The sequence below is a fragment of the Amphiura filiformis genome, chromosome 9 (genome assembly GCF_039555335.1).
Source record: "Amphiura filiformis chromosome 9, Afil_fr2py, whole genome shotgun sequence".
Classification (NCBI taxonomy): domain Eukaryota; kingdom Metazoa; phylum Echinodermata; class Ophiuroidea; order Amphilepidida; family Amphiuridae; genus Amphiura; species Amphiura filiformis.
In genome coordinates this window covers 18,873,050-18,900,782 of record NC_092636.1, presented here as the reverse complement: position 1 = coordinate 18,900,782, position 27,733 = coordinate 18,873,050, and the positions used below count along the sequence as shown (strand labels likewise).

Sequence of the window (27,733 nt, the reverse complement as noted above, 5' to 3'; positions counted from 1 at the left end):
CATACAACTAGTCCAAATATTTCCACTTACTTGCAGACGTTTCGGAAACTCACAGTTTCCTTTATCGATGCTATTGTTGCAGGAGGCGATCGCCATAAGAAAGCGGGGGAAAACCATGAACAGAGACGAGGGGGCAATACAACTTGTGTCACGTATTTGACAATCTGATAACTGAAGAAAAATCAACTGGCAACTCGATTCTAAGCAGCAAAAATCATCAGCTGTACACAGATCGTCCCTGCATAATGTTAGCATCGATAAAGGAAACTGTGAGTTTCCGAAACGTCTGCAAGTAAGTGGAAATATTTGGACTAGTTGTATGAAATTACAAATATCAGTTTACCATGAACAGTGCTGATGAATATCTTCAAGAATATATCATTAATTAACAATAATTTGTTAATTGAATTAACAATTTTTTATTGTGAAAGTATTTAAATCTTTATATGTTATATATCAACCAATGAAATTCTTCCATTAATTTGGGATTAATTAGTTGATAGTTCATTAATGACGAACAAATTTGGCTGTGGTGCATAAGCAGATGAAATAAACCGGGCTCAAAAAGAAACGGATTTTTGTTTACCCCTCTGAATGACCACGCTCATACGCTTTTGTACCCATGTTAACTAGATCTTTCTATTCACTACCATTTTATTTTCCAAGGAAACTTTTAGCCTAAGTATTACGTAACAATCTACCTGTTCTATGAATGGTCAAGATTGCTTCTTGTATGTGTCTACAATGTCTGCGGCGAATCTTCATGATCAAGTTAATTTAAGGACAATGTGTTAAACTAGTCTGGCATAGCACACTCATGCATGTTGTCAGACAAGAATTCTGTCAATTGCAATCATTGTTTGCAACAAAGCAACAGCTAACAGATATTAGTTTCTCACATTTAAAACATATGTGATGCGATCAAGCAAAATCAATCGGAACTCGGAAATATTGATTCTGATATATAGCCAAACAAATAAAATATTTCCATTGATCATATCTTTGGGGAACTGCTTGTTCAATTTCAATGGGGTTTTCTGCAAAATGCAGCTTTGTAAATGGTTTTAACTTTCCTATAATTCACTGAAAATTTAATATTTTCCAGTTCCGACTGATTTTTCTTGATCGCATCACATATTATGTAGTGTGATCAAGCAAAATCAGTCGGAAGTCGGACATATTCAATTTTCAATTTCTTATAGGATTGTAAATAGCATTTTTAAAACTACATTTTGCAGAAAACCCCATTGAATTTGGACAATCAGCTCAAAAGATGTTAACAGTTAAACAGTTTCCAAAAACAATAGGAAATAAAAGGAAATACTTCCTTTATTTGAATATATCTCAAAATCAATATTTCCGACTGAGTTGTTTTAAAATCACATCACAATTATGATGGAATATTACCTTATTTCTCTTAAAGGAAACAGGGATTTGTTGTGGAGAATGTTTTTGCGACGCTTTAATTAATCCCCTTCTAACATTCCCATATTGCAATTGCAGGTTTTCAATTTCCAAGTTGAGATCTACCAAGAGTATAAAATTGATTTTATGGTTATTAGATTGGCGTTGTATAATGTTGCTGAACGGTTAGTCTAGCCGGATAAAGTACATTGATCCTTTAAGGAATTTGTCTTGTTTTGTCTTTACCTGAGATGGTTGGAGGTAATCGTTATACTAAATCAACTGATTTTGATGTCTCTTGATGAGTAGAATTTCCCCTGCACGTCTTTGAATGTTTTAGAAAATAACAAGGTTGAGCGCAAGACTAGCTGTCCACAATTATACAAATGACAGAATCTAAACAGTGGTCGTATCATTACATTGCAGTCAAAATACCATTCCTCCCTATCTTAATTTTCCCCGTCCTTCTCGGCAAAGGTACGTAAAGCAGGTAGTCCGACGTATAACTTGAAACGTTTTTGGGCAATAAAGTACGTCTGTAGGTCTTAAGTATATGAACCCTGTATAGTGTACACATCAGAGAAAAGCACTGTCTAAATGATTGAAACATGATATAACACACATGACTCAACTAGTGTCTAGTGCCCCGTAATAATATCATGTTAGCATATGATGCATATCCTAAGAAAGCCTCTATAATGCAGTAATAGTACAATTCAATACTTCAGACTTCAGTTCAATATCAGATTTCATATTTATTTCCTTACAAAATTCATTGCAAAGAAGTGCTGAAGACAATAAAGATAGTTTAATATTTCATTATGGATAAAAAGGGCAGGATGGATGGGTGGGAGTCATATAACGTTTAACATAATAGTGTTTGTTATACAAAACGTTCGTTTTCATACAGTCTGGCCGGATGAAGGTAAATGACCCATAGAGAAAAACACACAGACTAACTCCTTTGTATTCTTTAGTTCTTGTCTTATCTCGAGCTGAGTTTATAGTAATCAATAATATTGAATTAACTTGTACCAATGTCACTTGAAGATATAACATTTCCATGGCTTGGGCTGTTTATAGGAAAATAATAAAACTCGGCAGACGAAATTGGTCATACTGGAAAATCAGAAAGATTAAGGGCGCGAGCCGTATCCTTTTAATATAAAGGAGTTTTCGATTTCCACGACGGTTCTGCGAAGGTAAAATACCAAACGTTTTTGGCTCTTGTCAGACTCTTTGCTTGTTGTAGAATTTGGACGACGTATCACAAAGTCGACGATGCCAACGTCTATGAAAGGTTCAAATCAAAAGTTGCAGTTTGCGCCATTAATTTGCACACATAGCGCCCTCGAACAAGATTCGAAACTAGTGCCGTGTATTCCATTGAATAGAAAATAAACGTTCAACTTTTGATTTCGTTATGTCTTTGGGTTTTAGATCACAATTTCTTTAATTCTCAACAATTTCTACAAGTGAGCTCCTTATAACTGATAACTTACTTCTTTTGCTGTTTGTAATGTACCTTACATCCACTCTGACTAGTGAGAGTTTTCAATTCTCAAGTGGAAACTAATAAACACAAAGCGACAATACTTGGGGATGTTTAGGGAAACCCCAATGCAAACCAGGTCAATTTAATGATACCACTGTCTAGGAGAGAGAAGCAATTTGCTTGTATATCGTAATTGCAAAAGCAGTTTATTCAAAGTACAACACAACGCCAGCCAAAAGCGGGTTCTCCTAAAATCTACCATAGTCTGTCTCCCATGCAGTATTTATGATCCGCTCAGCAGGTGGTTTTATGGTATGGTATTATGTGAAGGATGAAACCCCCATCGGGTTTGTAGCGCCGATTTCTTATTAGCTAAGGGGGTGAATATAGATGACTTTCATTTAACCCTTTGTATTAATTTAACTGCCGATCAGCTATTCAGAAGTAGGTTATTAGTGTTGTCACACAAACGGCAACAACACACATCGTCATCATCCCTATATCTTCGTGTCAAAAATTGCCGTGATAGTACGGCGAATCCTCTCGTTTTTCAAAAGCTACGCATGGTGATTTTGTTCGAGATTGGCCGAGCGACTCAGGCTAAGCATACCATGACTATCATATGAGATACACCACAGAGTTTCTATATTCTACACATTATTACGATTTGTGCATGCTCTAGTACCCCATATGATGTTTCTATTACAAGCAAATCGATTTGTTTTCAGGTAAAACCAGGGTTTTGTTTCCAGTACACTAACTCGAAAAGCAATACACTAATTAGCGGGGCCTTGCAGCTTGCTGTGGATATCGTTTACTGCATTTTATAAGTAAAGATTTTGGAATCCAAAGTAAAAATTGTGATATATTTAATTTTGAGAATTACAATTATACTTTATAGGTATAAAGGAACACGTTTAGCCCATTCAGTTAAGTTCCAGGTGCAAGTCCTATAACACAATGCATATGTAAACTTTCTTTATCTGTGTCAATAATAGAATATTGATTTCAACGGAGTATTGAGCTATAAGGAAAAAATATTTATAATACAGGGTGTTGACACTGTGCAACATGGCTTCCATGTTCGCATAGTTCAGGGTTGTATGGTAAATGATCAAGTTAAGGGCATACGATGTATTGTTGGTCGAAGCAGCAACAAAAATGTAGTTCACAGCATCTTGCGAATGGTAGTGAGCTTTAGCAAAATTGCATTGCTCAATTCATAGCGAGCGTGTAGAAGAATTCAAATATCACAGATATACTTTTGTAGGTCCTGTGGTTCTTCAGTTATGTTGTAAAGAGGGCTGAAACAACAACACTTTTGTATAACGTACATAATTCATTAACAACAATAAATTAAGCAAGTTTTCAAAGTATATGATTTGTAGAATGAACTTTTGCAAAACACCAATGTGTTATTTTTCAATAATATATTGATTCAGATAATGAAATCGATTTTTTGGCTGCTTCGACCAACAATACCTCGTATACCCTTAAATAAAAAGGGAACATTAGACATCTTGTTTGACGGTAGTTAAATTAATGTTTAATTTATGCTGAAATAACTCATATACGATGTATGTGAGTCATTCAAACAGGACAGTATAATGATTGGGTCCGTGGAGCAAGTTATTATTCGTTGTAGGTCAAGCTAAAGATTACTGTTTGAACTTAATTTCTTTGGTTTTGTACTGCACCTATGTTTTCATCTTTTCCTAGAAAATAATGGACCAAAATGGAAACAGCCTTTATTTGAAAACTTTTTTGGGTATCCTTGGTGTCAATCACTTTTTCTGTGTCTGATTGTGCCACTTTACTATTTGTGTACATCCTTCCATTTTAATGAAATAATAGCTATTCGAAACTTTGTGATATCAATAACTACATAATTTTATTCGATTCTTTGAATCAGAGAATAGCGCATCAACAAATTCCACACCGCCCTCTATTCCATTCAGCAGCGAGTGTCAAGAATGCAAGAATTCAAATCATTACATACCTTTATTTTTCTCTATGCAGAATACCCTTAATGTACTACAGTGCAACAGAGCATTAATGCCCAAAATTTAAAAGCTATATAATTTATGAACAATATACACTACACATAAAAAATACTACTACATGGGATTTTCAACATATAAGAATCCTAACAATCAAGTACCAACATGCACAGTTTTGTCCTTATATCACTTTTGGGTTTTTAGCAAAATGTTATCAAACCTCTACTGTGATTGGCAGCTGCATAAGGCATCTCTTTGATAGCTGATAATGCCCAGCCATTCAGCAAGTTGCTACTAAATGACCTTGATAGGCTTGAATGAGCACTGTCATCTGCTACAAAACCATCACACTCAAGGACCTGGTCACTCCATAATGCTGCAGGGAACACAGTACTTTGACAATAGGATGAAAGACTCATTATTGATTAGGCGCGGATTTTAAAAGAACAGCTCCTGTGCGTGTATAGCCAAAAATTGGAATAGAATGTTTGGAATTTTGTAACTAAAATACTAAATGCATTTTGCAAAATGTGCTCTGACAAATCTATAAAGCATTTCATTAGCTTGAATTTGACATATTGCTTGACATGTTTGGAATTATGGTACATCATAAAAAAATATTTATTATCGCAAATTAATTAATCAATATTAAGTCCATTAATTAAAAAAATAAAAACAAATATGCAAATTTTCTCTGACAGAATTGTAGGTTTTGACAAGAGTCAATCTTTCTTGTAAGTTTTATTTTTATGACATATTTACTTTTGACGAAAAAAAATAAATTCATTTTTTTCATACATTTCTTTTTATTATGCTAATATATGAAAATGAACGAAAACGGGTCAAATTTTGCAACCTTATTAAAGATCAGAGTTTGATCAAAATATGTTGTAAGTGACATCTTTCACTTTAATCTAGATTTTAAATTATGTGTCAATCTGTCCAAAATTCAGTTTTGGGCATTTATGCTCTGTTGCACTGTATGCTGTTATGTTCTGTAATGTTATTAACTTGGAGTACCCCATGACACCAAGACGATTAAATTAATTGATGAGTTATAATGTGGTAAAATCAAATTAGGTAATATATAACGTACTAAAGTGTTACTTAGCTTACGTAAGTGATACTGAATGTATGGTATCCTCATGGGAGACATGGAAATTAAAAATGAAAACTACACGATCGGCTGTCATATTAAAGGATACGTCAATATGATAACAGAAAGCAAGGTTAATAAAACACGTAATGCTTCAAAATATGATGTCCAATGACAGCAGTAGGGAAACTAAGAATATTGGTCATCAATAAAATATTTTTATCGGGATTTTTATACATCAAAATGTTGACAGACCATAAATTAAATACCTGACTTGATAATGTCATTCGATATTTATTATGCAAAACGAGAACAATAACCGCGAACTTGATCATTTATCTATGTACTGTCTGTTTTGGCCGGCTGTTCACATTTCAAGATTCGCAAAATTAAGACTTTTAGGTAATTCTTTTGTCTAGATAGATCCTCAGCCGGCATATCACCTCAAGTTTTCATGTCAAAAGATTAGGCACCACGTCCAATTTGGCCCTATAAAACTATCGGTGCCCGGTTAGGTACCGATGACTCTTAACATCGCTCCCAGGAGATGTAATACATTGTATCAAACACAATAATTAACATTTGGATAGTGATGTTTTTTTCATTTTTAATAAAAAACGAATGCACTGTACAAATGTTCAGGGTACGATAAAAAGGGCCATCGGTACCCCTTTGGGCACCGATAGCGCTATACGACCAAAAAGTTGTCGTACCTTGCATAAGTTACATAAGTCGAAAGCTAAAATGCACTTCCTGCAAGTGTTCAGTAAGTAACAAAGGACTGGAATCCACCATCTACGTATCTACCAAATCATGGAGCAAAATTCATTTGGTATTTCGAGCGACCGTCGATGCTTAATCGATCCTTATGACATCATTTAAATCTTTGTATACAATGTAATACCAAAACAATAAAGAGATCCGAAAACGAAAACAAATAACAAACTGAAAGATAGAAAGACTCTCAATACTAAAGTTCATTTTGATACAGTGGATAGTTAGCAAAATGCAGTTTACTTCGTCGTCTATTATCTATTCAACTCCACTTCTCAGTCTAGCCGGACAAAGGCAAACGACCTATAGATAGTTAGATAAACGACCTAAGGATACAAAGGAACTGGTATATATTTTTTTCTTATCCCGAGATGAGTTTATAGTGATCAATAATACTGAATCAACTTATACGGATGTCACTTGAGGAGATAAAATTCCCATGCACGTCTTACGCTGTTTGTAGAAAGCTCGGTAGACTTGATGTCCGATTTAGTCAAACGGCAATATCAAAAAGATAAAGGTAGATAGTCGCATCATTTTAATATGGTCATAATATTGTCCACTATGAATAGTGAGAACTTGAATCTGTGTTGTAAAACTCAGGTAAAAACCTGATCGAAAAAAGACAATATTCGGAGATCTTTGCAAAGCAGCTCAAATGGAGACCTGGACAATTTAGTATAAAATGGTGCCAGCACTGTCTGGCAGGCAATTGTGGGTTCTCCTAGATACTACCAATTTAATATTTATGACCAGCTCAGCATCTTTCGCAGGTGGGTTTAATAGTTACGTGTTCTTTTGTGAGGGAGGGAAATTCCTTAGAGCATTGTAGCGCCGATATCGTATTAGCCAAAGGGTAATTGTAGATGACTTTCCTTTATGCCTTTGTAATTTAACTGACGATCATCTATTCAGAAGTAGGTTATCACTGTTTTCAAACAAAAGGCAACAACTGCTCGTAGCTTGCCTTGAAAGATTTTGGGTTAGAGAAAAAGTTCTGGGCGAGATAATAACCATTGTAGAGCATATAACAATACGAGGGTTGAGAAGCCGTAATTCATACAGAAATCCTTTGTGAGTTCACCCTCTATTGCCTACTATCTTTTTTATGAGGTCTGGTTACATGCCGTGTTACTTACACAAAAGAATCTATACCATGATACCAAGTTAGTTTATACCCATTTATTTATAAATGATTCTATGGTAGTTGAGGATCGAAGATGTTTCAGTACATACTATACTAAAACAAAAACCACGTAATTTTGCATAGGTCAAAGGTATGAATTTTGACCTTTGAACTTAAAACGCTATCGAAAGTCTTTTGTGAGAAATTACAGCGCGGCGCAACGACAGAACACTCTAACCATGTTTGTTCTGAACTCAAATTGACTAAAACCAAAGGATCGATTTTAGAAGAGACCACGCTGAAGCTATATATAAATCACATCGTATGTCTACCATGCATTTTGATATTTTGAATTATAGAGAGATGTGATACTAAATTGAATTTCGCACATAGGACTGGTTTTAAAATTGCGCGCACTTTTACATTGAGTCTTTGGTTTCAAAAGGTCAAAGACACATAGGACGAAGTAAAAATATTTTAATGTGCTATTCACAATCGTAGCCAGAGACAATGGCTAAAACGACTTTACACTATAAAGAAATAAAAAATAACGCCCTCTGTGGTTGTGTAATACAAATTACAAAGGAGTGGCTTGTTACAGAAATACTGGGTTTGTCAATACAATTAAGCAAAAGAAAATCACTTTATAAGTAAACTCAACCCACCACTCAACACGAAAGTATCGAAACGATTATACATGGTCAGATATATCGGGAACTGAAATATATAGCAAAAACTTATTTAATGTATATAAAGCGCAGCTTTCTCCTGCGCATTTTGATACCTTTTTTGTTGCTCTACGATATCATTTGGTCGAGTTATGGGCGCTTGATTGGCTTCATGTCGTATTTTGAAAGTTGAACTTCGAGCCAAATGCGTTGTACTGGGACCAATAAATGACCATTGCTTTTGTCCGGCAACAATTCAAATGAGTATGTGTGTCGCGTGTTGGATATTTGATTGCGATGACCATTAAGCAGTATGCAGACTTTTTATTGTACGTAAAATATTGTATGTAACATATCTACGTTATTTAATCTATTGCCATTCTATTTCAGTAATGTTTAAGTTCTAACGAATGTTTGATGACATGAAATCGATAATATATTTCTGGTAGATATTATATGTAACATATTATCGATATTTTGTCATCAAACATTCGTTAGAACTTAAACATTACTGGAAATATAATGGCAATAGATTAAATAAAGTAGATATGTTACGATACGATACGATATTGTAATCCAGGCAAATGAAAATACATTAATTTTCATTTATTCTGTTATGTTAAAACCATAATGGTTGCATACTGTTTTGGGGGTCAACTTTTTAGCTTTTCAAGAACTTTTTAGCTTTTCAAGCTAATTTAATATAGAGTGTAGAGATTTATACGTGTTGGTAGTAGACTAAGTTGATTCTGTGCTGTTAGAGAGTAGGAAAACGTTTTATTGACGCACTGCATTACTTTGAAAAGCTAAAAAGTTGACCAAAGAATTTGATCGCGGACCAAGTTGAGGCCTGTCAAGATCAAAAATGTTGCATTAAAAGATTAAGTTTATGTTTACTTTTATCACTAGGAATTGAAAAAGTATGGAAGCATTATTCTGACACAACTGAAAAAGTTAAAATGAAAAGGTGTAGCTCACAATTTTGCTCATTTTAACACCAAATTTAATGGGTTCAAGCGCCTAGGTATATGACTGAGTGACCAGCGTTGTAAGTGCTTTTGTAAAATATTAATTTCAATATCACTAAGCAATAGTAATTATGTTTGTGTTGTTCACATTATATCATGCAACTCATGTGAAGTGTGACAATGATGACTTGAGGGTGTCCCTAAACTGTATCGTCGAAAACACCACAATTAAACATACCTATAAATAATTGGTGTGGTGGAGGAATAAATCAGCTATCACGTCCTTTTTGAATTTTGACAATTGACTACACCGTTCTTGAAATATAAGCATTTTACAAAACTCCCTCATTTTCAAACCTTTCCACGGATTCAAATATCAATCGATGATCTGTATTAACGAATGCTAATCACTGCGCATCATCAGCGCATGAGGCGTCTATTGTCATGGATAGATATATGTGATGCGATCAACAAAATCAGTCGGAACTCGGAAATATTGATTTTGAGATAAAGCCAAACAAATGCAATATTTCCTTTTGTTTCCTGTTGTTTTGGAAACTCTTTAATTGGTCATATCTTTGGAACTGGTTGTTCAATTTCAATGGGGTTTTCTGCAAAATGCAGATTTGCAAATGTTATTTCCTATACTATAAAAAAACGAAAATTTATTTTTCCGAGTTCCGACTGATTTTGCTTGATCGCATCACACATGACTCCGTGGAACAAATTGAATATGAGGTAGTTTTGTAAAATTCTTTTGTTTAAAAAAAAAAAAAAGAATGGTCAATTGTCAAAATTAAAAAAAGTATGTGATAGCTGATATATTTCCCAACCACATCGGTGATTTAGTTATGTTTGGTTTATGCGTTAAAATACCCTAAAAATAAGTTTCTGACGATACAGTTCTTTCATGTAGTAACATGTATTGGTCTGTTATTTGTTTTTTACACACTAACGCCAAAACTATATACCAGAAAATGGGTCACGTATACCAATACCTACTTGTGTATTTAGCTTGTATCCTTTTAATTAAAAAATAAATCTAGGATTCACGTCATAGTGTATAGGTACATCACTTACCCCAGATAAATTGATCCGGATAATTCCATTGCATGCTATTATCTCTAGCCGAGTACTTCCCGATATCGTGATTCGTTCCGTCTATAACAAAGAAAATAAAACAATGGAGAAAATGAGTTGTCATATACATTTTATCATACTAATTAATCCATTAATAAGATATCGACTGACTAATTGCTCTTGATGAGTTGATATTTTCGCGTTGGAGTTGTTGCCATTAAGCTGCTCCAACTTTACTTATGTGTTCAATTAACTTACACACACGCTTATAATTACTTTATTTGAAAACGGTAATATTCTCTAAGATGTCATCACAAAAAACAGTTTTTACATCTAAGTAAGAGGGCCCATATTCGACATACCTAATATTTTTCCATTTGTTACAGCAACAACATAAATGCGTAATATCTTCATTAGAGCCTGAGCTGCCGATATAACATATAACGTTCTAAAAATAGACCCCTCAGACAATAGTGCATATTTTGAAATTCAGATGATATCTGAAAACATAATACATTTTTAAGTGACCAAATACAACATTACGTAGCTGAACACGTCACTATTACTAAGACGTATAAACTGTTCATATCAACTTATAGGAGAGAGCTACTAACAACTGTCTGTGTATATATATCTAAAGAAGGTGTTTTCTGATGGAAGAATGAGAGAAAATTCAAATGAAAAGCTGCATTTACGTCACCAGTTCAAGGCAGTCTTTTTCACTTACTCTAAATACTGCACAGTATTAACAAAAACTCTCCCGCAGACTGCCCAGGATGACACAAATAGGCAACAAAATTGCCACTTTATTATTTTGTAGTATTGTGATCAAGTTCAAATCTATCCTTAGGGATAATTTTCAATTAAGAACATTTTTCTTCAAAACTAGATATGTATTTGGCTCTTGACGTAATAATGTTGCACGATAAGTGCACTAGCCTCAAACATTTGTTCCCGTTATCTTTTATTAAATCTTGTCTACAAAATAAGAGGAAAAGTCGACTAAGTAACCCTTTTCTTACTGCGAAAAAAATGAGATTAAATGTCTTTTACGTTATGTTAAGATTTGTAAGTCAGACATTATTACACAAAAAATGATTGTCACCAAAGGAAACTGTCGTCCGCATATAAATACATCCAAATTTCCCGAGATATCAACCTGACAGGTTATCACACTTACAAATTATTACCTAAAAATGACTTCGACAATTTCTCTTAACCCCTTTAGTCAATTTCATGGCACGTTTGTACACGTTTGTTTGTGGTTCAATATTAAAATATAAAATAAGGCATTTTGACATGGTTTGAAAATTAAAGAAACATTGCAATTTCCTGTGCATATCGAATAGATAAACATCGTAAAAGACAAGCTAGATACACTTTACAGAACTGGGTATGATAGATCCGAAATAGTTTAGAATATTCTTATAAAGTTTGATTAAAATTGGACGTTTGATTAAAATTGGACGTTTGATCTGCGCTTAGGAGGTAATGATACTGTATTGGTATATAGGCTGTCTGTCTGGCTACATGCCTCGTATTACTGTCAGAGATAATAATCGTTCAATTTTTCATTTACTCATATCCTTCGCTATTTTACAGCCGCAAGATATGTAGGGCAGTTATCTCATAATCCAATAGATATAAAAGGAATCACACGATGAAACAGGTATCATCCATATTCCAAACCCACAGCTAATAACGATGCAACACATCCTGTTGGCTACATCGAGATTGAAACTATACACTTATACAGGCAGTATCAAAAAGATTGGTATCCTATCATGTTTATTGAACAGTCTGCCTTTTGCAAAAGGACATTGGGACTTCTTGATATTTTTGTGATAAATGTGTGTAATCTTTTTATGACATTAATTTTGAGGAGCAAATCTGTATTTGGAAGAGCACCGCGCCGCCGCGATATGGAGCTGGACTTGCGGCTCCGCGGCTTCGACGCTTCCCCTCAGCAAGGATTGTGAGTTGTCTGTGACAAAGACTATGGAGGTATCAGCTAATTGACAAAATTTGTACATGCTGTGAACATTTCTGAAATATTGCAACGGTCATTTTAAATGAATACGATTTTATATATATATGGAGATTATAGCACCCTCAACGGAGATACTCTACATGTGGCCGTACACCACGAATGAGCCGTAATGTCGGCAAATTGTATTTTGAATTACAGTGTAAAATATCCATGAAGGTCGTATTCATAGGTACCTCAATTTGGTGCGACATATATCTCATTTTGATAGCGCCAGTCAAACAACTTTTAATCCAATCAATAATCCTCTATGTTTATTGAATAGTGTGTCTTTTCCAAAAGGATATCGGGGTCTCTCGGTTAAATTAAATTGGTGTAACCTTTTAAGACATTAATTATTTTGACGGGCAAATCTTTTCATTATATTGTCTTTGATATATGCCACCTAGGTTGCATTATCATATATATATTATCCATTCTGAAAGGCCGCTGGTTATTTTTACACTGTATCAGTCAAAATACATGTAAAACTTAGTCATTTTAACCAAACAGACTAATAAATGACAATGGAATTTTCAAAAAACTTTTTATCATGAAATGTAAGGTATAAATCATATTATTTGGCTTATTTGAATTTAAAATATATGTAAATAGCGCCCTCAATTTGCACACGAATGTGCAATTATAATTACCACAAAAAAGCAGAAAAAATGAATAATTTGATATAGAAACAAACATTCATGTTAACAATTGCTACAAAATGTGTATATACAGTTCATTAGTGTGATAGCTGTTGGTATTATCCAGGTCTAGAATTGAACATTATAATAATGTTTTGTTGAAAAAATTCATAAATGATCACATCAAACAACCGTGTATCATGTGCAGTTAACACTTTCTCCGGTGATGTCTGGCGTACTCGACAGGGTCAACTCAACATAAGAATTTTAATTGAATTGACCCTGTCAAATACGTTGGACATGTTAAAACATGTCCATCAGTAAATGCACTACAAATATGATTCAAGTCACTTTTGGCGCTATATTAGATCAGTGACTCTGTAGTTAGGGATTGAAATTTGTTAATATGTAAATACAAGTTCTCAATGATTGTTATCCAACAGTTTGCAATGATTATCGACAAAGCATCAAAACGCAGCATTTGAACCCACCTATAATTATAGTGAAAAGTTATATTAAGTAATTTTAAGTGGATTCCACGGTTCATTAGAAACACTCAATAAACATCACGAATTATGGGTACCAATAAGTTTGACACATCCTGAACAGTTAACAGTTTATTCGCGGATGCTGTGAATGATGTCGGCTGTATTTGACACTCGAAAGAGTCAACTAAATATTTAATAAAATTAACCACCCTGCATACGAAGTCCACATGTAAATACAACACAAAACATGCTTATCATGTTTATTGTGCAGTATTAGATCAGTGGCTCTATTATAGATAGTGCTTGAAATGTGTTAATCTTAGAGATACCCGGGTTTTTTTAACACCATGAGATACCAGTTTCGAAAGATTATGGACAAGACTGCCTCACCCAAATGCAATATGTCAACCTACTCAATAATCGTAGCGAAAATTCCTATTAATTCTGTTCAATTGAAGTGAATTCCACGGTTCATTAGGAAGGAGCAGTCTTTTCAATAAAAATCAAAAGCTGTCAAGTACTAATCATTCTGATACAGCTTGTATTGACCGATGACAAACAATTTGATGAGCTTTAAATGCTTATTGCGGGACTGCTCATTCCTTACTTACATAGCAACGTGACCCTGCTATATTTTGACAAGACGCCTCATTAAGCAACGATGGTAGTAAGCGAAATTAAACTACTTTGGAATAGTTTTTGGTGAAAAACTGAAGTAGAATCACGTAATATATAAATAAATATGGAATATTGATTAATGATGGCTACCAATATAACTATTTATTTCAATCCAATTTATGTTAATTTTACTATATTTTTGAGGGTACAAAGGGGATAAGGGATTGTTTTTGTCCAAGAAAATAGGTCGTACTAAAATGTGCGAATAATACGATCTCATTTATAGCTTGTGTTGTATCATTAGTATCAAAGCTAAAAAGTCTCAAACTGTTTGTATAGCAACGCAATTTTAGTTCAATACCTGAGACGTGGCCTGTGAGTAGACATTATTTACCCTTGTAATCCTTTAGGGCAGTGATGATTTTGATTTTTTTAGGACAACATTTAAAATAACGATTTATATTCAAACGCGTTTTCTGAACTACTAACATTTCCATTATTTCAGTGACTTAACATCTTTTGTTTTAAATAATGTTATTGTAAGGTGCCTGAAGTGGCTATAGGACTGTAAGATTGGCAATACAATTGGACAAACAATTTCACCGATGTTAAACACATCATCGTAAGGTTGAAGATATCAATATGTTTCTCGTGAGACACCTAAAGGTGTATTCGCTACAGATCGAATTGAAGATATAAATGACATATTATTGCTTTTAAAAATTTGATCAGATTTGAGGATGATGAAATGATAATAATAACAATTAATATAAGATTAAGAAGTAGATACAGTTATGACAATGTGTATGTTTTTTTTTCATGACAGACCTTAAGGGTCGTCAGTCAAGAATATTAAATATTTATCGTATTTATCGGTTGAAAAATTATTTTGTCACAAGTTGCTGGAGTCAATCCGGACGAGATTTAACCCTAAATGTTTCCAGTGGCGTACCGTGAAAAGGGTCTCAGGCGCTAGCGCCCTAAAAGCAGCACATTTTAATGTATAGTATCATTTTTTCAAAAATGTTTATGCTTTATCAAATTTTTCCGCCCTTTTTTATTTACTAATTCTTTTTGCCGCCCCTGTTTTTGCTGCCCCTTCTTCTTCCGCCGCCCCTTCATTTTAGCCGCACCCTGCTTTTACCCCGGGGGCTGGCGCCCGCAAAGGCCCCCCAAAATACGCGCATGGTTTCAACCTCGTCCAACACTGTCTTGCTTCAAATTGAAAGTTCTAGTTTCCCGCCTTAATCAAGATTGTTTCAATTTTCAAGATATTTGCTAAAAAACAGAACAATATGTGTTTATATCGACCAGACATCTTCTATGAAAAAATCTTGATATTTGATACAGATAGAATGGTTATATAGCCGTGAGGTACAAATTGTGAAACCTATTTCGTGACATCACATGCAATTACAAATTTATGTGGCCCAAAAGATAAGTCACAAGATGTTTTTCACAATTTTATTCTCAAAGGACTACAGAATCACTCATAGCTTGCTCTAGGTCATAAGATTCTCCATCTTTGCCACAAGATTTTAAATTTGTTATTAGATTTTACAATAGTATAAATACTATGAAATGTTTGCAGCAGCTTGTCGTTTCCGCTTAGCATCAGTGCTCAAATGATTAAGACTTATACAAGCAGAGATAATGATCGAAACGTCGGTACGAGCCAATTAAATGTTAACAATTGAGTGACTTACACAATTGCTCTGACAAGATGAATTCTGTTTCACAGTTATTATTGATTTGACTTATGAACTTTGATTGTTGATGTCACATATTTATTTGCTAAAGTGTGCCTGAGGTAATGGGTTAGAGGATGCTACAAGTTTTTGAAGTTGAGAATTGATTGACAGTTGCGAAGAATTAGACCAATAATGAGAATAGATAAGAATATACTCCGAATACTGATATCTAATGGTAAAAGCTAGGCTAATATCTATTGTGACAAATAACAAGCGATGGTTTGCAAATTTCTACGGCTTTGAAAAGTGACAAGTTAATTCAAGTATATACAAATTACAATAAATGGGCTATATTAAAGTGGGACACAAATAATATCTGAAATAGGTGTGAGGGAACTCTTAACTCTACATAACGAGCATTTGAAACTGAAATAAATAATAAAATGAAAGAAAGTTTTGAATGAAATCGGACCGGGATTTGGTGTCGCGAAATGAAGAAAATCTGCACACATATCTACAAGGGAGATATAAGTAGACCAAATTGAAATAACAATAAAATACCAGTTATAACGACATAAAATGAACAAATGTTAATAATTATGTAAAATGACAACAAGAGCTACTTCACTCCAACAAAAGCCGTTGCGTTTTAGTAAAGAAAAGATAACAACTAATCTAGAACTACAATCAAGGAAAAAAGTCTTGGAACGCTTGCGTGTAAATAACGGAAAACTGTCACCCCCTCTCCCCCGTGCAATGTTGAGAACTGCCAATGTCTTCAGCGGTTCCCCAATGTGTTCCAACATTGCTTGATGGGGAGAGGGAAGGTAAATCATTGTTGTAGATGTCATGTTTCTTCCCAAACACAATATAGGTCATTTCCATGAACATAAGAAATTCTGCACGGAATTTCGACAGAGTGTGCCAAGCGTTCCAAGGACTTTTTTCCTTGATTGTCTCTACCGAATGCAAAATATTTCATCTAAATTTCGTTTTTGTCTCATAACTCAAAAACGGAATGTCGTATGAGCTTCAAATTTCACACGATTTGAGAGTGGGTTATATACTTTGCAATCATAATAAAATTGTTGATAACGAATTTGGTTTACTTAAGGAGTGGTCACCGAAAACACCTCATATGCTAAATTACACACGTTTCATAATTATGGCTCTAAACTGCTCTAAAATGTCGTTTTTGTCCATAAGTCAAAAACAGAATGTTGTATGAGCTTCATATTGTACACGATTTGAGAGGGGATTATATGCTTTGCAATCATAATAAAATTGTTGATAAAGAATTTGGTTTATTTAGGGAGTGGTCACTGAAAACACCCCATATGCTAAATTACACACTTTTCATAATTATGGCTCTAAACTGCTCTAAAATGTCGATTTTGTCCATAACTCAAAAACAGAATGTTGTATGAGCTTCATATTGCACACGATTAGAGAGTAGATAATATCCTTTTCAATCATAATAAAATTGTTGATAAAAATGTTGAGTTATTTAGGATTGGTCACTGACAACACCTCCTATGCTAAATGACACAAGTTTTGTAATTATGGCCCTCTTCTGTATGATACTGAGTCAATTTTCGTTTTTGTCTCATAACTCAAAAACACTACAAATGCATTTTTCGTACAATATCACAATGTTTTGCAGCATGTTTCCAAAATGTTTTTTTAATGTTATTAAAACGTTATGTACCCTTTATGATATAACCTAACGTGTAAAATTTATGTTTTCTCTAAAACTTGTGTTTACTGAGTATAGGCACATCCGAGCGAATCAGAAAGATTATGATGTAACAATTTGAAACAACTCTTTTCTGAATAGTATTGATAACAAAATACGCTTTTGTGATGAGAAAAAAATAAAAGAAAAAAACAACAACAATTTAATACACTTAAAGAAAAAATATAGACCACCATTGGGACTCGAACCATGCACATCAGTCAATAGCCAAAAGGTTAACAGTCGGAGGACTAATCCGCTACGCCACGCTGCCATTGCACAAACGAAGTAATATATGCGTATTTCTTTCAATTCAAAATGGTAAAGTGTTAACAAATTTATATATGAAATCAATGTTTCATTTTTTGCATTAAAACATTCTCAATTGGTATAGCAAATGTTTTGAACGTGAAGCATCTCATGAGATGCGGTTCTCAAAACATAAAATGTCGATTTTGGACCATTTTGTATTATGGTAAACTGATACACTTTGCCATTTCTATATAAAGTTTACACTTTCCACGATTTTGACTACTATAAAAGAACACAACTTGTTACTTCGATTGCGAAATGGCAGCGTGGCGTAGCGGATTAGTCCTCAGACTGATAACCTTTTGACTATTGACCGATGTGGTTCGAGTCCCAATGGTGGTCTTTTTTAAAAGTATATTCAATTGTTGTTTTCTTTTTTTCTTTTCTTGTTTTTTTTTTCTCATCGCAAAAGCGTATTTTAATATAAATAATATTCAGAAATGAGTTGTTTATGCGTATTTATTTCAATTCAAATTGGTAAACTTAACTGCTAACAAATTTTATATCATTCCTGTTGCAATAAAACATTTTCAATTGGTATAGCAAATGTAAACGAACGTGACGCTTCGTGAGATGCGGCCTAAAAACATAAAATATCGATTTTGGACCATTTTGTCATTATGGTAAACTGATACATTTTGAGGTTTCTACTATAGGGTGCTTGCATGGAAGATCACAAAGTTCAAACCATCCTAAAGACACGCTCCAGAGGACATGCAAATGCACGGAGTACAATACCAATCACCTGTTTAACTGGTTTTGATCAAAGTAATTCTTTGTACTCCATGCATTAGCATATCTTATGGAGCGTGTCTGGAGGATGATTTGAACTCATGACCTTTCGTGCAAGCACTCTATACAAGTTTACACTTTCCCCGATACCTGATTACTATAAAAGAACAAAACTTGTTACTTCGATTGCGAAATGGCAGCGTGGCGTAGCGGATTAGTCCTCAGACTGATAACCTTTTGACTATTGACCGATGTGAATGGTTCGAGTCCCAGTGGTGGTCTTTTTTTAAAAAGTATATTCAATTGTGTTTTTTTTCCTTGTTTTTCTCATCGCAAAAGCGTGTCTTAATAGAAATAATATTCAGAAATGAGTTGTTTCAAATTGTTACATCATGATCTTTGTGATTCGCTCGGATATGCCTATACTCAGCATACACAAGTTTTCCAGAAAACATTTATATATGCCTATACTCAGCAAACACAAGTTTTAGACAAAACATTTACATGTTGGGTTATATCATAAAGGGTACAAAATGTTTGAAGTTTTAATAACATTGAAAATATTTTGGAAACATGCTGCAAAACATTGTGATATTGTAAATAAATGTATTTGTAGTGTTTTTGAGTTACGAGACAAAAACGAAATTTGACTACAGTAGAGGGCATAATTACGAAACTTGTGTAATTTAGCATAGGAGGTGTTTTCAGTGACCACTCCATGAATAACCCAACAATTTTATCAACAATTTTATTATGATTCAAAAGGATATTATCTACTCTCAAATCTGGTGCAATATGAAACTCATACAACATTCTGTTTTTGAGTTATGGACAAAAACGACATTTTAGAGCATTTTAGAGCCATGATTAAGAAACGTGAGTAATTTAGCATAGGGGTGTTTCAATGACCACTCCTAAATAAACCAAATTCTTTATTAACAATTTTATTATGATTACAAAGCATATGATCCCTCTCAAATCGTGTGCAATTTGAAGCTCATACGACATTCCGTTTTTGAGTTATGAGACAAAAACGAAATTTAGATGAAATATTTTGCATTCGGTAGAGACATGTCTCTACCGAATGCAAAATATTTCATCTAAATTTCGTTTTTGTCTCATAACTCAAAAACGGAATGTCGTATGAGCTTCAAATTTCACACGATTTGAGAGTGGGTTATATACTTTGCAATCATAATAAAATTGTTGATAACGAATTTGGTTTACTTAAGGAGTGGTCACCGAAAACACCTCATATGCTAAATTACACACGTTTCATAATTATGGCTCTAAACTGCTCTAAAATGTCGTTTTTGTCCATAAGTCAAAAACAGAATGTTGTATGAGCTTCATATTGTACACGATTTGAGAGGGGATTATATGCTTTGCAATCATAATAAAATTGTTGATAAAGAATTTGGTTTATTTAGGGAGTGGTCACTGAAAACACCCCATATGCTAAATTACACACTTTTCATAATTATGGCTCTAAACTGCTCTAAAATGTCGATTTTGTCCATAACTCAAAAACAGAATGTTGTATGAGCTTCATATTGCACACGATTAGAGAGTAGATAATATCCTTTTGAATCATAATAAAATTGTTGATAAAAATGTTGAGTTATTTAGGATTGGTCACTGACAACACCTCCTATGCTAAATGACACAAGTTTTGTAATTATGGCCCTCTTCTGTATGATACTGAGTCAATTTTCGTTTTTGTCTCATAACTCAAAAACACTACAAATGCATTTTTCGTACAATATCACAATGTTTTGCAGCATGTTTCCAAAATGTTTTTTTTAATGTTATTAAAACGTTATGTACCCTTTATGATATAACCTAACGTGTAAAATTTATGTTTTCTCTAAAACTTGTGTTTACTGAGTATAGGCACATCCGAGCGAATCAGAAAGATTATGATGTAACAATTTGAAACAACTCTTTTCTGAATAGTATTTATAACAAAATACGCTTTTGTGATGAGAAAAAAATAAAAAAAAAAAAAACAACAACAATTTAATACACTTAAAAAAAAATATAGACCACCATTGGGACTCGAACCATGCACATCAGTCAATAGCCAAAAGGTTAACAGTCGGAGGACTAATCCGCTACGCCACGCTGCCATTGCACATTTTGAATTGAAGTAACATATATTTGTATTTCTTTCAATTCAAAATGGTATGGGAAAGTGTAAATTTGTATATATGAAATCAATGTTTCATTCCATTTGCATTAAAACATTCTCAATTGGTATAGAAAATGTAAACGAACGTGAAGCTTCATGAGATGCGGCCTCAAAAACATAAAATGTCGATTTTGGACCATTTTGTCATTATGGTAAACTGATACACTTTGCCATTTCTACTATACAAGTTTACACTTTCCACGATACCTGACTACTATAAAAGAACACAACTTGTTACTTCGATTGCGAAATGGCAGCGTGGCGTAGCGGATTAGTCCTCAGACTGATAACCTTTTGACTATTGACCGATGTGGTTCGAGTCCCAATGGTGGTTTTTTTAAAAGTATATTCAATTGTTGTTTTCTTTTTTCTTTTCTTGTTTTTTTTTTTTCTCATCGCAAAAGCGTATTTTAATATAAATAATATTCAGAAATGAGTTGTTTATGCGTATTTATTTCAATTCAAATTGGTAAACTTAACTGCTAACAAATTTTATATCATTCCTGTTGCAATAAAACATTTTCAATTGGTATAGCAAATGTAAACGAACGTGACGCTTCGTGAGATGCGGCCTAAAAACATAAAATATCGATTTTGGACCATTTTGTCATTATGGTAAACTGATACATTTTGAGGTTTCTACTATAGGGTGCTTGCATGGAAGATCACAAAGTTCAAACCATCCTAAAGACACGCTCCAGAGGACATGCAAATGCACGGAGTACAATACCAATCACCTGTTTAACTGGTTTTGATCAAAGTAATTCTTTGTACTCCATGCATTAGCATATCTTATGGAGCGTGTCTGGAGGATGATTTGAACTCATGACCTTTCGTGCAAGCACTCTATACAAGTTTACACTTTCCCCGATACCTGATTACTATAAAAGAACAAAACTTGTTACTTCGATTGCGAAATGGCAGCGTGGCGTAGCGGATTAGTCCTCAGACTGATAACCTTTTGACTATTGACCGATGTGAATGGTTCGAGTCCCAGTGGTGGTCTTTTTTAAAAAGTATATTCAATTGTGTTTTTTTTCCTTGTTTTTCTCATCGCAAAAGCGTGTCTTAATAGAAATAATATTCAGAAATGAGTTGTTTCAAATTGTTACATCATGATCTTTGTGATTCGCTCGGATATGCCTATACTCAGCATACACAAGTTTTCCAGAAAACATTTATATATGCCTATACTCAGCAAACACAAGTTTTAGACAAAACATTTACATGTTGGGTTATATCATAAAGGGTACAAAATGTTTGAAGTTTTAATAACATTGAAAATATTTTGGAAACATGCTGCAAAACATTGTGATATTGTAAATAAATGTATTTGTAGTGTTTTTGAGTTACGAGACAAAAACGAAATTTGACTACAGTAGAGGGCATAATTACGAAACTTGTGTAATTTAGCATAGGAGGTGTTTTCAGTGACCACTCCCTGAATAACCCAACAATTTTATCAAAAATTTTATTATGATTCAAAAGGATATTATCTACTCTCAAATCTGGTGCAATATGAAACTCATACAACATTCTGTTTTTGAGTTATGGACAAAAACGACATTTTAGAGCATTTTAGAGCCATGATTAAGAAACGTGAGTAATTTAGCATAGGGGTGTTTCAATGACCACTCCCTAAATAAACCAAATTCTTTATTAACAATTTTATTATGATTACAAAGCATATGATCCACTCTCAAATCGTGTGCAATTTGAAGCTCATACGACATTCCGTTTTTGAGTTATGAGACAAAAACGAAATTTAGATGAAATATTTTGCATTCGGTAGAGACAATCAAGGAAAAAAGTCTTGGAACGCTTGCGTGTAAATAACGGAAAACTGTCACCCCCTCTCCCCGTGCAATGTTGAGAACTGCCAATGTCTTCAGCGGTTCCCCAATGTGTTCCAACATTGCTTGATGGGGAGAGGGAAGGTAAATCATTGTTGTAGATGTCATGTTTCTTCCCAAACACAATATAGGTCATTTCCATGAACATAAGAAATTCTGCACGGAATTTCGACAGAGTGTGCCAAGCGTTCCAAGGACTTTTTTCCTTGATTGTAGATGGAGAGGGGAGCGTAGCGGTTAAGGCGTTGAACTGTGAATCCAAGGGTCAAGGGTTCGAATCCCAGGTCCGCCTGACCTTGGCTGGCTCTTTGTGTCCTTGAGCAAGGCACTTCACTCTACCTGCTCAGTGATTCGGAGGGCACTGTAAGCTGTCGGTCCCGTGTACATGCGTATTTTCTCACATTAATGTAGTGTGCACGTGAAAGAACGTCACAGGCTATTCGAAAAGAGCAGGGGATCATCCCGGTACTGTTGACTGTACTTCAAAAATACACTAATCTACTCTAGGTTCCAGAGTAAAAAATAAGTACAGCTTGTCTGTACGCAGTGCGATAATATGAGGATTTAATGTTTTTTCCTAAAAATACAAAAAAAAAGACATTTATTATGAAATAATCTGTATTAGAAAAAAGAGCTAATTGGAAGCATTTTAAACCGGCTATGGAAATGGTACTTGGTAACTGAACACCAATGAAACTAATTTGAAAACAGCAAGTGAGAAAAAGGGGTTGGTATCTTTATTTTGAACTTTCAGCTCTGAGAAACGTTTTCATCTCTCATATCAAGGATCGAAATACAGGCGTGAAACTTAAGAACTGAAGATTGGGTGTCAAGGTCATTCAATCAAGATGAAAAAGTTATAATGCAATCGGGCTATCATCCCCCTTTAATATAAGACTGATATTGACTAGGAAGAGATTTGGCAGTGCTAGATATTATTATATTAATATGAGTATCATATGTTTATGTTTTTTACTTGCTTAAAAAGGCGGGAAATAGAGCAGACGATAGAAATAAAATAAGTAAAAAATTGATGCTAAAAAGACACACGATACTATTTGCCTGACATACTATACGAGGGCAGACATGAAGTCCTGATGAATTGTAACTTGAAACACCTTCCGTTGTATCTTCATAAAACATAAGCTATAACATTTAAACAAGGAAATTGCGATTTTGTTCAATTACTTGATTCAAATAGGTGTCGTTAGTTTCTGTTTGTTTGCATTAATATTTTGAGTCTGCTTATGTAATAAATATCGCAATACAATTCCTCATTATTGGGTATTTAATTCATATTTTAGGGATATAGATCACTCGTCATCTAAGCTATTGTTTTCTTCATTTACTTTTTTTTTCTTTTTTCTTTCCTTTCATAGACACGATGAAAAACACCGGCAACAACCATAACACCGGCAACAACCATACCACCGGCAACAACCATACCACCGGCAACAACCATAACACCGGCAACAACCATACCACCGGCAACAACCCATAACACCAGCAACAACCATACCACCGGCAACAACCATAACACCAGCAACAACCATACCACCGGCAACAACCATACCACCGGCAACAACCATAACACCGGCAACAACCATACCACCGGCAACAACCATAACACCGGCAACAACCATACCACCGGCAACAACCATAACACCGGCAACAACCATACCACCGGCAACAACCATAACACCAGCAACAACCATAACACCGGCAACAACCATAACACCAGCAACAACCATAACACCGGCAACAACCATAACACCGGCAACAACCATAACACCAGCAACAACCATACCACCGGCAACAACCATACCACCGGCAACAACCATAACACCAGCAACAACCATACCACCGGCAACAACCATAACACCGGCAACAACCATAACACCGGCAACAACCATACCACCGGCAACAACCATAACACCGGCAACAACCATAACACCGGCAACAACCATAACACCGGCAACAACCATAACGCCGGCAACAACCATAACAACGGCAACAACCATAACACCGGCAACAACCATAACACCGGCAACAACCATAACACCGGCAACAACCATACCACCAGCAACAACCATACCACCGGCAACAACCATACCACCGGCAACAACCATAACACCGGCAACAACCATAACACCGGCAACAACCATACCACCGGCAACAACCATAACACCGGCAACAACCATAACACCGGCAACAACCATAACACCAGCAACAACCATACCACCGGCAACAACCATAACACCGGCAACAACCATAACACCAGCAACAACCATAACACCGGCAACAAACATAACACCGGCAACAACCATAACACCGGCAACAACCATAACACCAGCAACAACCATACCACCGGCAACAACCATAACACCGGCAACAACCATACCACCGGCAACAACCATAACACCGGCAACAGCCATACCACCGGCAACAATCATAACACCAGCAACAACCATAACACCGGCAACAACCATAACACCAGCAACAACCATAACACCGGCAACAACCATAACACCGGCAACAACCATAACACCGGCAACAACCATAACACCGGCAACAACCATAACACCGGTAACAACCATAACACCGGCAACAACCATAACACCGGCAACAACCATAACACCGGCAACAACCATAACACCGGCAACCAACAACATCATACCACCGGCAACAACCATAACACCGGCAACAACCATAACGCCGGCAACAACCATAACACCGGCAACAACCATAACGCCGGCAACAACCATAACACCGGCAACAACCATAACACCGGCAACAACCATAACACCGGCAACAACCATAACACCGGCAAGTCGACCATCCCATAATAACACTATCACAAGCACGTAAGATAACGATATAAATTGGGACAAAGACATATTGCATCGCAGAATCCGGCAATAATGTGTTTTATGGCATTTAACAAGAGGTACTCGCTATTCCCCATTCATGGGCGACAAGGAAATATGATCAAGTATACCGCCCATTTTACCCGTGGTAACAACCCCATATGCAACCTTGCACTAGAGTACATTTCTTTTTTCTTGTAATATTGCCTATTACATGTCGTGTATAACAAACGCTAACCTTTTAATACGAACTGTCATGTTTTATTAAGTAATAGTCAAGCATTTTAACCACAGACAGCCTAAACACCAACACCAGATATACTTATATTATTCTGGGCAAATGGAATACACATTTTACATGTTTTCAGCAATCACAATCTTACTGACATACAGACATATAATAGGTAGACAAACTAGAGTATTCCTGCCAGGCGGTCTAATGCCTGAAAGGCTGTGATGTTATTGAGTTTGGAAACTCTTTGAATATTAAACCTATCTCTATCAAACAGTTTTTGGCATGAATATTTTTTTCTGATTATCTAACGGTTTTCTAAACGCATTTCTGATATCACTTTGTAAACATGTGTCCGTAAATAGATTCACCAGTATGGCTGAAAATCAGATTACGATGTTCATTTTGCAAAACCAAAGTAGATTGTAAACATGTATTTTAAAACATTTATCATGTTTATTGTTTAGTCAATAAACACACGATGACGTCTACAAATGGCTGAAAGTGTTGTATGACATACAACAATTACAAGATATCGGAGAGAGGTATTCGCTTTTTCCACCCTCAAGGGCGACAAGGAAACATGATCAAGTATACTACCCCCTTTTGCCCGTGGTAACAACACCGTATGCAACCTTGTACTAAAGCACAGTTTCTTCTTCCCTTCTGATATTGCCTTTCGTATGCCATATATAACATACTCTAACCATTTAATATGACTGTCGCGTTTTATTAAGTAATAGTCAACAATGTTAACTCAGACACAGACAGCTTAAACAGCAATTATAAACGTACATTATTCTGAGCAAATGGAATACACATTTTACATGTTTTAAGCGATCACAATCTTACTGACATTATGAATATAGGTAGACAAACCTGGAAGGTTGAGACATTATTGGGTTTAGAAACTTATTATTGGGTTTAAAATGTTAAACCTATTCCAATCAATCCGTTGATGTCATGAATAGTATTTCAAGATATTATATTATTATTATAAGGTTATATACGGTATTCAAGAATTGTTTTAACCTATTCCTATGGTAGTTAATCCTGTTACATCATTACTTCTACGGCGAATTGCGCACGTGTATTATCTCTTTCATGCGTAAGGTTTTTAACATTGTTATGCAATCTCTCATATTAAAAAAACTGCACAATAGAACACTCACCATGTTGCTAGCCATGGATGGATCGAAGACTATACTACACTTAGGATTATTTGAATGTTAATAACGTTTACCAACATAAATTGTTACCACTTCCGTGAATATCCACATCGACAAGGGAAAAGAAATTATTTCCGTGCAAGGTAGTCGAATTCGGAAATCATAGCAAATGGAACAATGTCAGGCCAACAGGTAATTTTCTTTTAAAAAGTGCATGAGCTGTTGCATCAAAACGCTAGATTTAATCATATGGACACATTAATATTTTGACGGATCAATTCCTGGAGCAGTCAGGGAAAATATTTGAATAGAATATCTTCTACACGTCCCTTTAAAACTAATCTTCATCTCCTCCATACGCAGCAGCGAGCGAATTTGTTGGTATTAAATTGGTAATTTGGTTGTCATTGCAGTTTTGTTTTTCATTCTTACTTTGCCTTAGGTAAGTGACCGCCCAGGTTTGCTTGCACGGTATATTGTAGTTAGTGTGTTGTTCTGCATGTAAATTATAATGTTGTAGATTATTGGCAGGTAGCGCCACTAGCTTTTTGACCTTTTAAGCTTCTC

The 27,733-nt window shown here is 35.0% G+C and overlaps 1 protein-coding gene across 1 annotated transcript in view; it reads right to left on the bottom strand.

The window, feature by feature from the left end:
* The window catches only part of LOC140160717 (gamma-aminobutyric acid type B receptor subunit 2-like), a 350,390-nt gene that overhangs the window by 41,022 nt on the left and 281,635 nt on the right, over positions 1 to 27,733 (bottom strand). Inside the window, exon 9 of the mRNA XM_072184013.1 lies at positions 10,612 to 10,692. Coding sequence (XP_072040114.1) covers positions 10,612 to 10,692 — 81 coding nt within the window. The remainder of the gene's footprint in view (positions 1 to 10,611; positions 10,693 to 27,733) is intronic.